A 13067-nucleotide genomic window follows, 5' to 3' on the forward strand; every position below is an offset into this window, starting at 1 on the left:
GGTTAGTATTGCCGTATCGTCCGCATACAGGGCCAAAATGGAAGTCATCGGATTGTGTGGAATGTCTGACATGTATATAGAGAACAGCAATGGAGCCAGTAGAGATCCCTGCGGCACTCCAGCAAAGATGTGGCACTGGGAGGATGTAGAACCGTTGATTTTTACTTGCATTGATCTATTCTGAAGATATGAATGGATTAAATGAACCATTTTTAGTGAGGTACCGGCTGAGATAAGTTTTGGAAGGAGTCCAAAATGCCAGATTTTGTCAAATGCTTTGGATAAGTATAGGAAAACAGCACCTGTGCACTGGTGCCAGTTGTAGCTGGTGGTGATGTATTCGACAATTCTGTGGATTTGCTGGGTAGTACTATGGTGTTGCCTAAAACCAAACTGTTCTTTAGGGAGGATGTTTAGGTCATTTACTGAGGTTTGAAGTCATGAGAGGATGACCTTCTCTGCAACCTTACCCAGATTTGAGATGAGACTGATTGGACGATAATTTTGCGGTAGGTGTGGGTCTTTGCCTGGCTTATGTATAGGAATTACGTCAGCCAGTTTCCGTGGAAGGAAAATAGTGAAATCTTAAAATTGCATTTATTATACTGGTCAGGTGCACTACTGCTTTCTGGGGCAGAAGTTTAATCACCCAATTAGTAATGCCGTCTGGCCCAGGAGCTTTTTTGTTCTTTAATTTTTTAATAATGTCATATATCTCAGCAGGTGATGTTGGTGCAATATGGTCAGTGCTGGTGATAGGAAGTTTGAGTGAGTGTCTGACCTTGCTGTGAATCTTATATATGTGGTTAAAGTCAAGGTTTCCATACGAAAGCCTGCATTGCTCCTCTAAGTTGTATGCTATAACTTTTGCTTTGTCTACATCTGTGTGAGCAAGGCCCTGGTCAGAGAATATTGGGGGAAGGGATCTGTCTTTGTTTTTGATATTTTTCAGTAGTCCCCAGATGGAGTGATCAGTAAGTGAAATGGAGGATAACTTTTCATCCCATACTTGGTCTCTATGAGCTTTGAGTGCATCTCTTACTGCCCCATTTAATCTGTTTAGATTTATTTTATCTTGTGGTGCACACGTGTTACGGAATCTTTTCCTAGCTCTGTTTTTGTCTCTGATCAAGTTCATGATGTCTTCAGGCAAACGATCTGGCTTGCGGGCAGATTTTTAGGAGGAAGCTACCTTTATAGCAGAATTAATTTGTTGTGTGAGATTTGTAACTACAGTTTCTACTTCTTCTTTTGTGCGTATGTGAGGAACAGGTCCAATGTAATCCTTGAGTGCTGTTGACAGTCTTTCCCATGCAATGTAGGAGTGAGAAGGAGGACACAGGTATTCTTGATTTCCCAGCTGTAGTAAAATTGGATTGTGATCGGATGATAGTTCATCCATAGATATGATGCTGTATTGAAGTTTAATATCCTGCAGGATAGCTGTATCCAGGATGTCAGCTGTGCCGAACGTACTGAGATGAGTTGGTTCGGTGGGGCCTGTCACAACAGCGTTGCTTGATCCTAAGTAATCGGAAAGGATGCAACCATTCTTGTTTGTAGTTGTACAATTCCACACAGGATGCTTGGAATGCAGATCCCCGGCAATAATGGTGGGCTCTCTGATGCATAAGATGGCATTTAGATCAGAGTGAAGTAGAGATTTTTGGGGAGGATTGTAAGCTGAGTAGATTTTCAGTTTGCCAGTGGAGCTGGTGACTACATCCACTCCTGTGATCTCAAGGTTAGTGGTTGAAGGATTGCTCACAGAGTGGTGCTTAATGTAGTTTTTAATGAAGATGGCAGTACCGCCGCCTCTGTAGAGTAGTCTGTCATTTCTGTATAGGTGATAGCCCTCTTATTGTAGGATTGTCCGAGGGTCTTAAATGAGTTTCACTGATTAAAATAACATCTGGTTGATACCTATATGTGAAGTCTCGGAGTTTCAGAATTTTGTTTTTGAGGCCATTTGCGTTCCAAGCAACTAACTGAAGAGATGCTGGAATGAGTTTGTTACTATTCATTTATGAGAGCTGTGAGGATGACCTGTGTTTCGCGAAGAAATCTTTTAGTGGAGGTTTCAGGGGTTTGATAGGCTGAAATTTTGTAGCATGTTTGCTAGTGAGGCTGTAATAACAGCTGTTAGGTTTTTAGGTGCTCTTAGTTGATTTTGTTCTGAAATTGGTCTAATTGTACGGGTCACATCGGCATAACTTCTTGTTTGCTTTCGGGTGTCTCTATTATTGGAGGTCTCCGACTGTGGCTGCTGAGTCTCCGGTTTTGATGTTTAGGCCTCTGGTGTTCTTGTACTGAAGGGCTGATTGATTACCTCCATCCGTCTGTTCTTTGGGTGCTGAGTACATCCTTTGTAGTTCGCAGGATGAGGGCCACTGCACTTTGCACATTTGGCCGAGGTGGTCCTCGGCTTTGTGCAGGTATTGGTTGGGTGGCTGTCTCCACATTTTTAACATCTATATTCCGCTCTGCATAGATTCTGGGCATGGCCAAACTTCTGGCACCTATGGCACTGCTCAGAAGATGATATTTTATGGAATGGTTCCGGTGTGACGATGAGACCACAGACTGTTTTTAAGTTGTAAATATCCTTGTATATTTTATGAATCTCAACAATTATGAATCTCAACAAGGACTAATGGCATGGGAGTCTTGTCTGCTTTGTACATTTTGCTGACTTTGACTGGAGGCAGATCCTGAGAATTTAGGTCAGCAGCTATTTCTGCTGTGTCAATGTTTTCACAGACACCACGAAGGACTACTGTTAAGTTTTTTTCGGAGCTGAGCGCAAAGGTATGATACTGGATGCCTCTGTCGTCCAGTTCTTTGGTCAACCTTCTATAGTCTGTCACTGTTGCTGGCTGGATCTTTATGCCTTCATCGATGTTTTTGGCCTTAATGAAGCCAATATGCAAATCGGACATTGTGGATCTTAAAGGTACCCACTTATGCTTTTCTCTAAGGATGATCGGAGGCACTTTTTCTTTGGGAGAAATAGCGGCATCCGAACCCTGAGAATCCTGTTGCATTTCAGTATTGTCATTGTGCTAAGTGCTAAAACCATTATAAAATATTAGTATTAGAAACGTAATTGGGTGTATAGTATGATTATTCTTTTCTGTATTATACATTTCTTAGTTTCATTTTAAAGTACATTCCGATGAAAATTAAATGTGAAGTTTAGTGATTATGAAATCCTTTAATATTTTAAATATACTTTATTGTAAACATTATTAGTCATACACGAAGCAGCTAGAAAACTCTCGCCTTGTATTCCGGTAATCCTTTAATTTTTTTAATAAAATTTCAAAGATTTCATTTTTTTTTTTTTTTTTTTTTTTGCATAGCTTTTGTACTTTATGTCCAAATGTTATTATGCAGATTTCTTTGCTCAATCGATGCGGCTTGGATATTTCAGAAAAAATATGCTTATCCAAACTCCTTTATATCCATTTTCACGGTATTACCAAGAAAGGTGTTCAAGATGTTTTTGCAGAACTTGAAGGTATTTATATAATTCATAGCAGATGCTGCTTTTTTTCATTGTTTTGATGATTATTCCAGAGTGAATTAAAAAACAAACATATTTTGCCCATGCATTTTCTAGCGAGATAATTCCTTTTAAGGAAAGATTGATCGAAATACTCGCGATTTTCCTTTGTTATTCTTAGAACGTTCCTAATAAAAATTAGCAAAATGTAACATAATAATAGACAATGCACTCGGTTTATTTTTAAATTAGCTGAAATTCTGTGGTGTATTTCGTGTTCGAGATGCGATCCAACTTAACAAGGATTCCAAAATTATGCACTAACTAATAGATACAAAAAAAGTTTAGAAGGATTTGATATTTTCTTAGTTTAATTCACCTGCGATACAGAAGTGCAATCGCAGCATTCGATGCCACCGACCGCGATGCGGATAGCTAAACATGAAAAAGCTTGGCTTTTGTTTTTATTAGGTTTGCATGTGCGGCATTCAGAATTTTCTTTACATTTATACCACGATCACTTAAGATTTCTTCAAAATCACTTCAAAAAGTATGGGCTAATGATTTATACTTTGATGTCAGTTGTAAGCATGAGTGAGTCAAACTGTGAGGAGGAAGAACGTGACCCAGGTTGCAATTTTGCATGGCAGATAGGTCACGTGTTTTGCGTATAGTATTACGGGTGCAGTATGGCTGATAACTATTTCTCACCAACTCCCCTATAGTCCAGACTTCGATCCATTTTCTAAGTTGAAATCTTTTCGTGGAAAACTTGCTCCAGTAGTACTGTCGAGTTTTGCAAATGTATCGAAAAAAAATGTTGACCGAAATACAAAACTTTTATTAAGACGTTGAGAAGAAATACTAAGATAGAATAGATATTATATTAAACGTCTGAGAATGCACTTTGTTTGATTTAACAATAGGGAGAACATTTAGCAGAATTTGTGAAATGACTCTTGTAGCAAGATATCAGAAAAGAAATTGTCGACGTCATTTATGTATTATGAATTCAATACCGAACATTGCGTTTACGCATTCTTACATATTTCGATATAATGCTAACCTCTATATAAGTACTTTAAACCAGGATCAGACAGTAATCATGATTTCTTACCATGTAGAAAGTTGTATGTTAAAGAGTCTCATAAGGTGTTCAAAGAATGTCCATTTAAACTAAACTCTCTAAAATATTGACCATTCTCTAAACCTATTAGTTTAGGTTATCTTATTACTTATTGAAAGATGCATTTTGATGCTCAGATTATTTGCTTTATGAAAGAATATTTGGAAAATACTCGTATTATATTCATAAAAACTTCATAAAACAAAGTGTTGCGCATTTCATTTATGCAGAACGAAGTGTAATAAAAACCTCATATGTGATTACTTTGCTCTGTCTGTGTGTATGTGTGTGTGTGTGTGTGCGCGCGTTTTATGCACGAATGTTTTGATTTTTTTCCGAAGCAAGGCTTAATTTTTTTTTTTTTCAGCCTCATCTGCCAAACATCAAGTTAATTTCGAGATTTGGATACACCACTTCATTAGTCACGCTGTTAATCGCCTTTTTCATCTTAGCCTTCTTCAAGTAAGTTACTCCTGCTTTTACAAAGAAATAAAATAACTTAAAAATTGCCTAAGGTTTACAGTAAGAATGAGTCCTTTCTTACACTAGCTTTTAAAGATTGATAAAAACATCAAAATATCCGTTTTAAGTTGCATTCAAAGTTAATATTTGCCTGTACAAATTTTATACTCTGAGTAACGTATTTCAAAATGTCAAAAGGAAATGAGAGTTGTTCTCTATTATCTTCTTACCGAATATTTAAATATGTCATAATTTAACAGAAGATTCATATTTGTTTATTGAGTTTTTTAATAATGGTATGTTGATACTTGCTGTTTAAATGTGATTCTGGCATTTTATCGTTCTGCAGGAAACTGCGATGTCCAAGAAATAACCTGCACTTGCAGCTTTTCCTGTCCTTCATCATGAGGGCCACGATGTTTCTCTTGAAGGATGCTCTGTTCGTGGGCGGAGTCGGAATCAAAACGGAAGTAAGGACAACCGACGGAATGCCAGTGACTGCACTTTCTGCAATTGTAATAGTAAGTAATTAAAGGGTAATAAAGGACGTTCGGATGTTATTAAACTTGTAGCGCCATTGTCACTGCCTATAAATGCACTAACAGAGAAAGAATGATGGAAAGTTTGTTTTTCTAGAGGACAGAACATTTTATAGAGGATCAATTCAAAAGTTTTCTTCTCCGAAATCGGAAAGAGAAAAAAATTCTGATATTCATAACTGCAGGCGAACAAGTCCTGAAACTGTAATTCACGTATGTATAATTGATTGAGTTAGAGCCCACGAAGGGTGACTTCGTGGCTCCAATTGTCAAGTACAGGCCCTTTCCAGTAAAATAATAAAATAAATTCCTCGATGAAAAACCTCGATTTTTCACCGAGGAATTTATCCAGCTGCCTGAAATCTAGCAAGGTCATTTCGTAATTTCTTCATATTTTTGGCCTTTTTTTATTTATTAAAGAATTGTTAACATACGTTTTCATTTTAGATTGATTTTTGTGAATTATAAGTTGCATCTTGGTTGAGAAATGACCTTATATCTGTTTATATTTGATACTAAACATATAATTTAGATATAAATTAGTTGTGCCAGAAAACGTACACATATATAATGTATAATACTGTATATGAAGTGAGTGATAGGATTCTGATTCAACATAAATCAGATAGCAATTAACGACTATCAGTCGTGTATGACTTGATATTTTAAGGATACTTGTGACATAAAGATTGTGTAATATAAGCATGTAAACACAAAAAAGATATTTAATTAGCCAAATATTTCGGTCGGAAAATTGCAGATCATCTTCAGTGGCACTACAAGAACAGTTTTAAAAAATACAAGGTGGAATACTAACAATAGATCATTTAAAAATAGAACAAGCCGCGTGATGTTATATCACTAAGTATTAAAGGAAATATTTTTAACCAGAGACATGATTGAAATAAAGATTAATTAATATTTTCAATAATTTTAAATAACATACAATTAATATGAATTAATGAGTTATCCTGATTAAACTTTCCCAGATTTTTGATACAGATATACAATCATTTCGATGCAGGTTAGGACGATGGAGCAAGGCCTCCACGCTTTCTTTGAATAATGAATAAACGTTCACATTTAAAGCGGGATGATCTATGTAAGAGGCGAGTTTTTGACCAAAGGATGTTGTGGTTAGTTTCTATCCAGTGTGCTGAGCCAATCCAGATTTTTCGGGCTTGTTGTGATGAATGGAGGATTGATGTTCTTGGATTCTTTTTTCTAGAGAGCGTCCAGTTTGTCCAAAATAGGAGAGATCACATTTGCAGGGAATTTGATAAAGTCCAGGAAGAGAAATAGTTGAGCATTTGTCTTTAGGAGAAGGAAAATGGGAAGATAATTTGATAATAGGTGAATAAATAGCTGTTAACTCATATTTCTTCAGAATTCTTGAGATAGGTTCTGAAATTCCGGAGATGTATGGAATTGGAACTCGACGTATTGAATCTTTGTTGTTTAGTGGTGGATTATAAGAATCGAGAAGATGTTGTGTACTCTTTTCGGAAAAGCCATTGCGTTTCATGTGTTGTTGGATAGTAGAAAGTTCTTTCTGTAGAAAATTAGAAGTAGAACAATTAGTTCTGGCTCTTCTGATTAGACATTTTATGATTCCTGCTTTTTGTCAAGGATGATGGGCTGATTCTTTAAGAATATAACGACCTGTTTTGTTACAATCTGTTACTATTTTGAACACAAACACTCTCTCTCTCTGAGACATGCGCTATTGTGATCTTTTGATAAATTGTTTGATACAATCTGGTCTTCCTGTCCATGTTGACGGACGCCAGCGGAATACTGCGATACTTGATTGGGGTAAGTAACTGCTAATTCTCCTTCTGTTTCAAATTATTCATGAGATCTTAATAAGTATATACATGCAATCTGAATGAAATAAGCATACTAAATCACTTGGTTAAAATTATTCGTACTTTTATTTATTTATTCGTATGGGGTTCCTCCCATTTCCTCGACCGTCCCTTATGACTGGTTGAGTAGTGAGGGATTAAGTATGTCTTTTATGACTGTTGATCTGTGTGTTCAAGGGCAAGTTTGTCTGTTCTGAGGGGCGAAAAACTCGAGTTTAAGGGTGAAAAAGCCACCTACTTCCGTATGAGACGGGATAACTCACCTTTAATGGAAAGAGACCAGATAAGGGTTCCTGGCGTCATGGACGGGAATCGAATCCAGGGCTATATCGACTGAGCCACAGAGGCTGCGCTTGGTACTTAAAAATTCCGCGTATTATTTTTTACTTCAGACCAAAGTTGTTAATAGCTGCAATATTTCTTGTAAAGCCACCACTTAGAAACGGCGTTTTATGTCTTAGGTGTTTCTTTTTAGAATGTGGAGTGCAAAGTGTTTACAAGCTTCTGGCATTATTTCTTATTGGCCAATTACTGCTGGATCTTAATGGAGGGTCTGTACTTGCACAATCTGGTCTTCCTGTCCATGTTCACGGACACCAGCAGAATACTGCGGTACGTCGTACTGGGGTGGGGTAAGTAACTGCTAATTCGCCTTCTGTTTCAAAGAAGAATTATTCATGAGATCTTAATAAGTGAATTATTTTTATTCTTAACATTTGTTATTATTACGCTTCCACCTCATTCTATTTTCTATTTTTCAGGAGTCCCCATAATTTTTATTGTCCCGTGGATTGCTGTAAGAGCTACGTTGGAAGATATTCTGTAAGTCTGTACTTTACTTTTTTCCTGTTTGGCCACACTGAATTACGCGAAACATCACAATCTTTAATCATTTAAGCAGAACAGTTAATATAATATTTATTGTTACAGATGATCTGTCAGATCAAGTGAGTAAAATAATTATTTTACTCGATTTATTTCTCACATTGTAAACAACACATCTAAAACACACTTTATATTAAATTAGTTAAGTGGAATGGCATTTAATGGTTTGTTACAGAGAAATAGCCCTGAACATTTTCAAGTGACAAGATATCGCTTTAATTACTGGTTTTTTTCGTAACTAATTTGGACAAATTAAAAAAAAAAGTCTTGAATTCTTCTCCCCATCCCCAGATATTCCCAATACCAAATTTCTTTAAAATATTTCCACTCAGTAGATGAGGTTATATATGCTATTCGATGGAAGAATGGACAAAATAAATAAATAAGTGAAGATACATTTTTCATCTAAAACAGTTTTCCAAAGGGAACAAGTTCCAAAATATCCACGACCTCTTCATAGTAAAAAGTATAAAAAAAAATTGTATGGAAGGCAACAGTTGTCACTATGTAAGTCTTGAATTATACAAACGGGAGCAGGTTATCAACTATTTACGAAACAGTCGAAAATAAACTCATTATTTAAATGTATCATTGTTTTTTTGCTTAGATTCATCTTGCAATTGCTATGTTAGCAAACCAGGAAATTTGTTTTTATCGGAAAAGCTACGATTGTTAACAGCTTGACCGACAAGTGGCGATTTTTTTTCTCCTCACCGTAGACGTTTAAGGAATGTGAGGTAGTTCTCAGGACACTTTCCAGAATCTTAAATAAAATAAAAATCAAAGTCTAGATATTATATAATTTTTTATATAGCGTTCCTTAAACTGTAATTTAGCAAAATAGTATTAATGCCCTTGCAGTACAGTTACTGGGACCGAGCGGGTCCCCAGGTGGCGGATATGGGAACGGCCATCAGAAATGATGGTGGTTGGCTGCGAATACCCAATAAGCAGTCCCGGACCAAAGCGGGCATGTCTGGAGGCCGTAAGCTGGCAGCCCCATCACTAAAATAGGCTGCGGATGGTTGGTAACCAGCCCAGCTGAAAAATCATTTTACTCGGATATTTTAAGGGAATAAAAAACCGGCAGCCCAAACGGATAACGAAACGGAGTGAAAAAAAGGACTACGAAAACTGAATATGGATCGAAACAGTAAACATAGAAGGCATCAATCATAAGATAGAAGAAATACAAAAAGCTCTAAGAGAAATGAAAATAGAAGTAGCAGTAATTTCAGAAACAGAGAAAAAATCAAAAAGCTCTACCTTCAGAACTACAGTTTAATATGCAGTTTAATATACCCAACGAAAAACGAGCAGCCGCAGGTATAGCCATCATGATCAGCAATAAATGGAAAGACAAAATTGAATCATAGAACTGGATCTCTGAAAGAATAATAACGGCTAGACTTAAATAAGAAATTTATTACAATCATAGGAATATATGCACCCAAAGAAGGAAAAAATCTGAAACAGAAGAATTCTATAAAAACGTAATTCAGAACACAAATAAACAAGATTACTTAATTATTGCAGGCGATTTCAATGTTAGAATTGGATCAAATAAATTTAAAGATTTAATAGGTAATCAAGGAGAAAACACCATAAATAACAATGGAAGAGAACTCAGGGAATTTGTGACCTATAATAGCTTGTAAATTACCAACAGCTTCTTTAAACATAAAGATATACATAAAAATACATGGGAAGCCATAGGATATAAAAGTGTCATTGACTATATAGTAGTGGGTGAAAAACTAAAGAAGTTGGTAAGAAATTGCAGAGTATATAGTATATTGCAGAGAGAGGATGCAATATTGATTCAGACCACTATTTATTAATCAGGACTATTAACAAACCAGAGAACTAGAAACAATACAAGAAAACAAAAGCAGGAGCAATTTAAGATTGAACTGTTACAGCAAGATAGTATCAGAGCACTATATCGAAGAAGACTTGCAAATCATACAAAGAAAATAAATGAAGATACAGATATAGAAAATGAATGGCAAAACATTAACAAATAGTGAAACAAGCAGCATATGAAGCCAAAGGGACACAACCGCGAAGAAAAGGAAAGTACTAAGAACATGGAAACCAAAAATAGAATCTTTATTAAGAATGAAAAAAGAAATCTACCTTAAATAGTTAAAAGACAGAATCATAGAAAATGAAATATAATAGAAAAGAATCAGAGCAATAACAAGAAGAGAAAACAAGATAATCAGAAGACAAGACTGGGAAATATTTGTATCAAGATTAGAACATGACATAAATGGACGTCAACTAAAGAGCTATAAAATCATTAAAAATGACTCAAGAAACAAATGATAATCCACAAAAGAATAGACAAATCACTACACTCAGCTTCTAAAGAATAATCAAACTGAAATAAAACAAGTAATAAGTCAAAAAAATAATGAAGAACCAATACAGTTAAGTGATCTAAAGAAAATATTGGAAAACCAAAAAAAAAAAAAAAAAAAAAATAGAAAAGCTACAGGAGAAGATGGAATAAATTCAGAACACTATACAAATACAGCTCTAAACCATTTCAATTATCATTAATCAAATTTCTAAACAGAATATGGGAAGAAGCAAACATCCCACAAGAATGGGAGACAGCAATCGCCATAAACATATTCAAAAAAGAAAACCGGAAAGATTGGAAACTACAGAGGAATATCATGTATTTAATATTATTAAATACATGCTATATATAAATATATCTAGATATAATTAATAGTAAATTAACCATGGGCTGAGGAAATTATCGGAGAAGAACAATGTGGCTTTAGGAAAGGAAGATCCTGAACAAATCCCACATTTACTCTCAAACAAATTATAGAAAAAAGAATAGAATTTAACCAGCCAACATATATGGCCTTCCTAGATTATGAGAAAGCATATGATCAAATTAACAGAACAAAAATAATCAATATACTGTATGAACTGAAAACTTCAATTAAACCACAAAAGCAATAGCAAATATAATGGAAGAAAGCTATAATAAAATTAAAATTAATAATGAAATCGAAAAAATTAAAACCAATAGAAGTCTCATTAAGGAAGTGGATTATCACCAAGACACTTCAATATATATATATATGGAAAACATTTCAAGAGAATGGAGGATTAACAAAATCATAGGAATTAAAATAGAAAATAAAGAATTAACCATTTTTTTGTATGCTGACAATCAAGTTATTTTTGCTGAGAATGAAAACCAGTTACAGAAAAATCTACACGTATTGAACAAAACAATAGAACAGTCTGACATGAAGATCTCAATAAATGAAACAAAATCAATAGAGTTTTAAGGCAAAGAAATTAAAAGATGTAAACTACTCATCCACAACAAAGTAAAAGGACAAGTGAACAAATTTAAATATCTAGGAAATTACATAAGCCCCAATGGAAAAATCGACATTGCTTATGAAAAGCAAAAATTCCTGCCACTCATTGGAACTTTGAACACACTTCAGTAAACAGACGCCTAATTATAAAACTATATAAAATAAAAGCCGAACCAATTCTGAAATATGGCAGTGAAACATGGACTTGGGGAGAACGAGGTAAAGACAAGTGGATGCTGCAGAAATGAAGTTCCTAAGACCGCTCGCTGGCTATAAAAGAATAGACAAGATAAGAAATAAAGAAATAAGAAAACAGTTATCCATTAACATAACAGAAGACATCACAAACTATAGATAGAACTGGAAAATCCACATAGAAAGAATGAATGAGGACAGATGGCCAATATTGCCTGGAAATATAAACCAAAGGGACGCCGATCAAAAGGATTACTCCGGAGTAGATGGGCAGGAGACTTTTTAAACCCTTGAAAACGTTACAGGGAATCAATTGCCTAACACGGGAAGCCAAGGAGAAGAGTATTAATAGCGGAAGTAAATGATCTTTTCCTTTATTTCCAATTTACTCCCACCTGAAGGTATCTGTGGATACACAGAAGCAGTGTAGAATAAAACGAATATAAAAGGCAGCGGCTTCTTGAAATTTGTCAAAAAAAGTAGACATTCTCTCTCTCTGTCTCTCTTCTGTGGGTTCGACACTACCTCATCACAGTAAAGCAGTCTCACAAAGTCGCAGACCGATTTGCTATAAAAATCCCCATAAAAAAGATATTCCGCATTCTTATTTTCATAAATTTATTTTTTGATATTCTTAAAAATAACACAGGAGTGTAACGCAACACCGATTTCTTACTTTCCCACAGATGTTGGACGACCAATGTGAACCAAGGATATTTTTGGATCATCCGTGGGCCAATCACAGCGTCCATTTTGGTAAGTGAAAAATTACGAAATCAGTTTTATTGAGTTAACCGAAAAAGTAGGGAAAAACCTTTTTTTTTTTCTCCGTGAATCGTGTTTATACATAAATAATTGAGAGTTCAAGATTTAGTTATTCATTTATAAGCAAAGAGCTTGCGCATTTTCCAGTATAATCCCCCCCCCCCCCAATCTTTTCGTGGAAAGCAGAGCATATAACGTACATCTTTAAAAATTAAGTTTAAAAGTGAAAAAAGTGCGACCTGAATTTCGAGCTGTCATTTAGCAAAATTATATTCCAACTGCAGAATTTCTTGAGTTTTAATTTATATTCAGAGGTCCTTCTTTCAAAATCAGTTCACTGATATGTTAAAAAAAAACCTAATTGTT

At 35.2% G+C, this 13067-nt stretch overlaps 1 protein-coding gene across 1 annotated transcript in view; it reads left to right on the top strand.

The window, feature by feature from the left end:
• The window catches only part of LOC150107069 (secretin receptor-like), a 101443-nt gene that overhangs the window by 84712 nt on the left and 3664 nt on the right, over positions 1–13067 (top strand). Inside the window, exons 5-9 of the mRNA XM_090391602.1 lie at positions 4999–5093; positions 5443–5587; positions 7976–8132; positions 8262–8322; positions 12623–12692. Of these exons, the coding sequence (XP_090247728.1) occupies positions 4999–5093; positions 5443–5587; positions 7976–8132; positions 8262–8322; positions 12623–12692 (528 nt within the window). The remainder of the gene's footprint in view (positions 1–4998; positions 5094–5442; positions 5588–7975; positions 8133–8261; positions 8323–12622; positions 12693–13067) is intronic.

This window comes from Typopeltis vanoorti, chromosome 4 (assembly GCF_054136105.1).
Source record: "Typopeltis vanoorti isolate ZY-2024b chromosome 4, IOZ_Tvanoo_1.0, whole genome shotgun sequence".
In the NCBI taxonomy this organism is placed as follows: domain Eukaryota; kingdom Metazoa; phylum Arthropoda; class Arachnida; order Uropygi; family Thelyphonidae; genus Typopeltis; species Typopeltis vanoorti.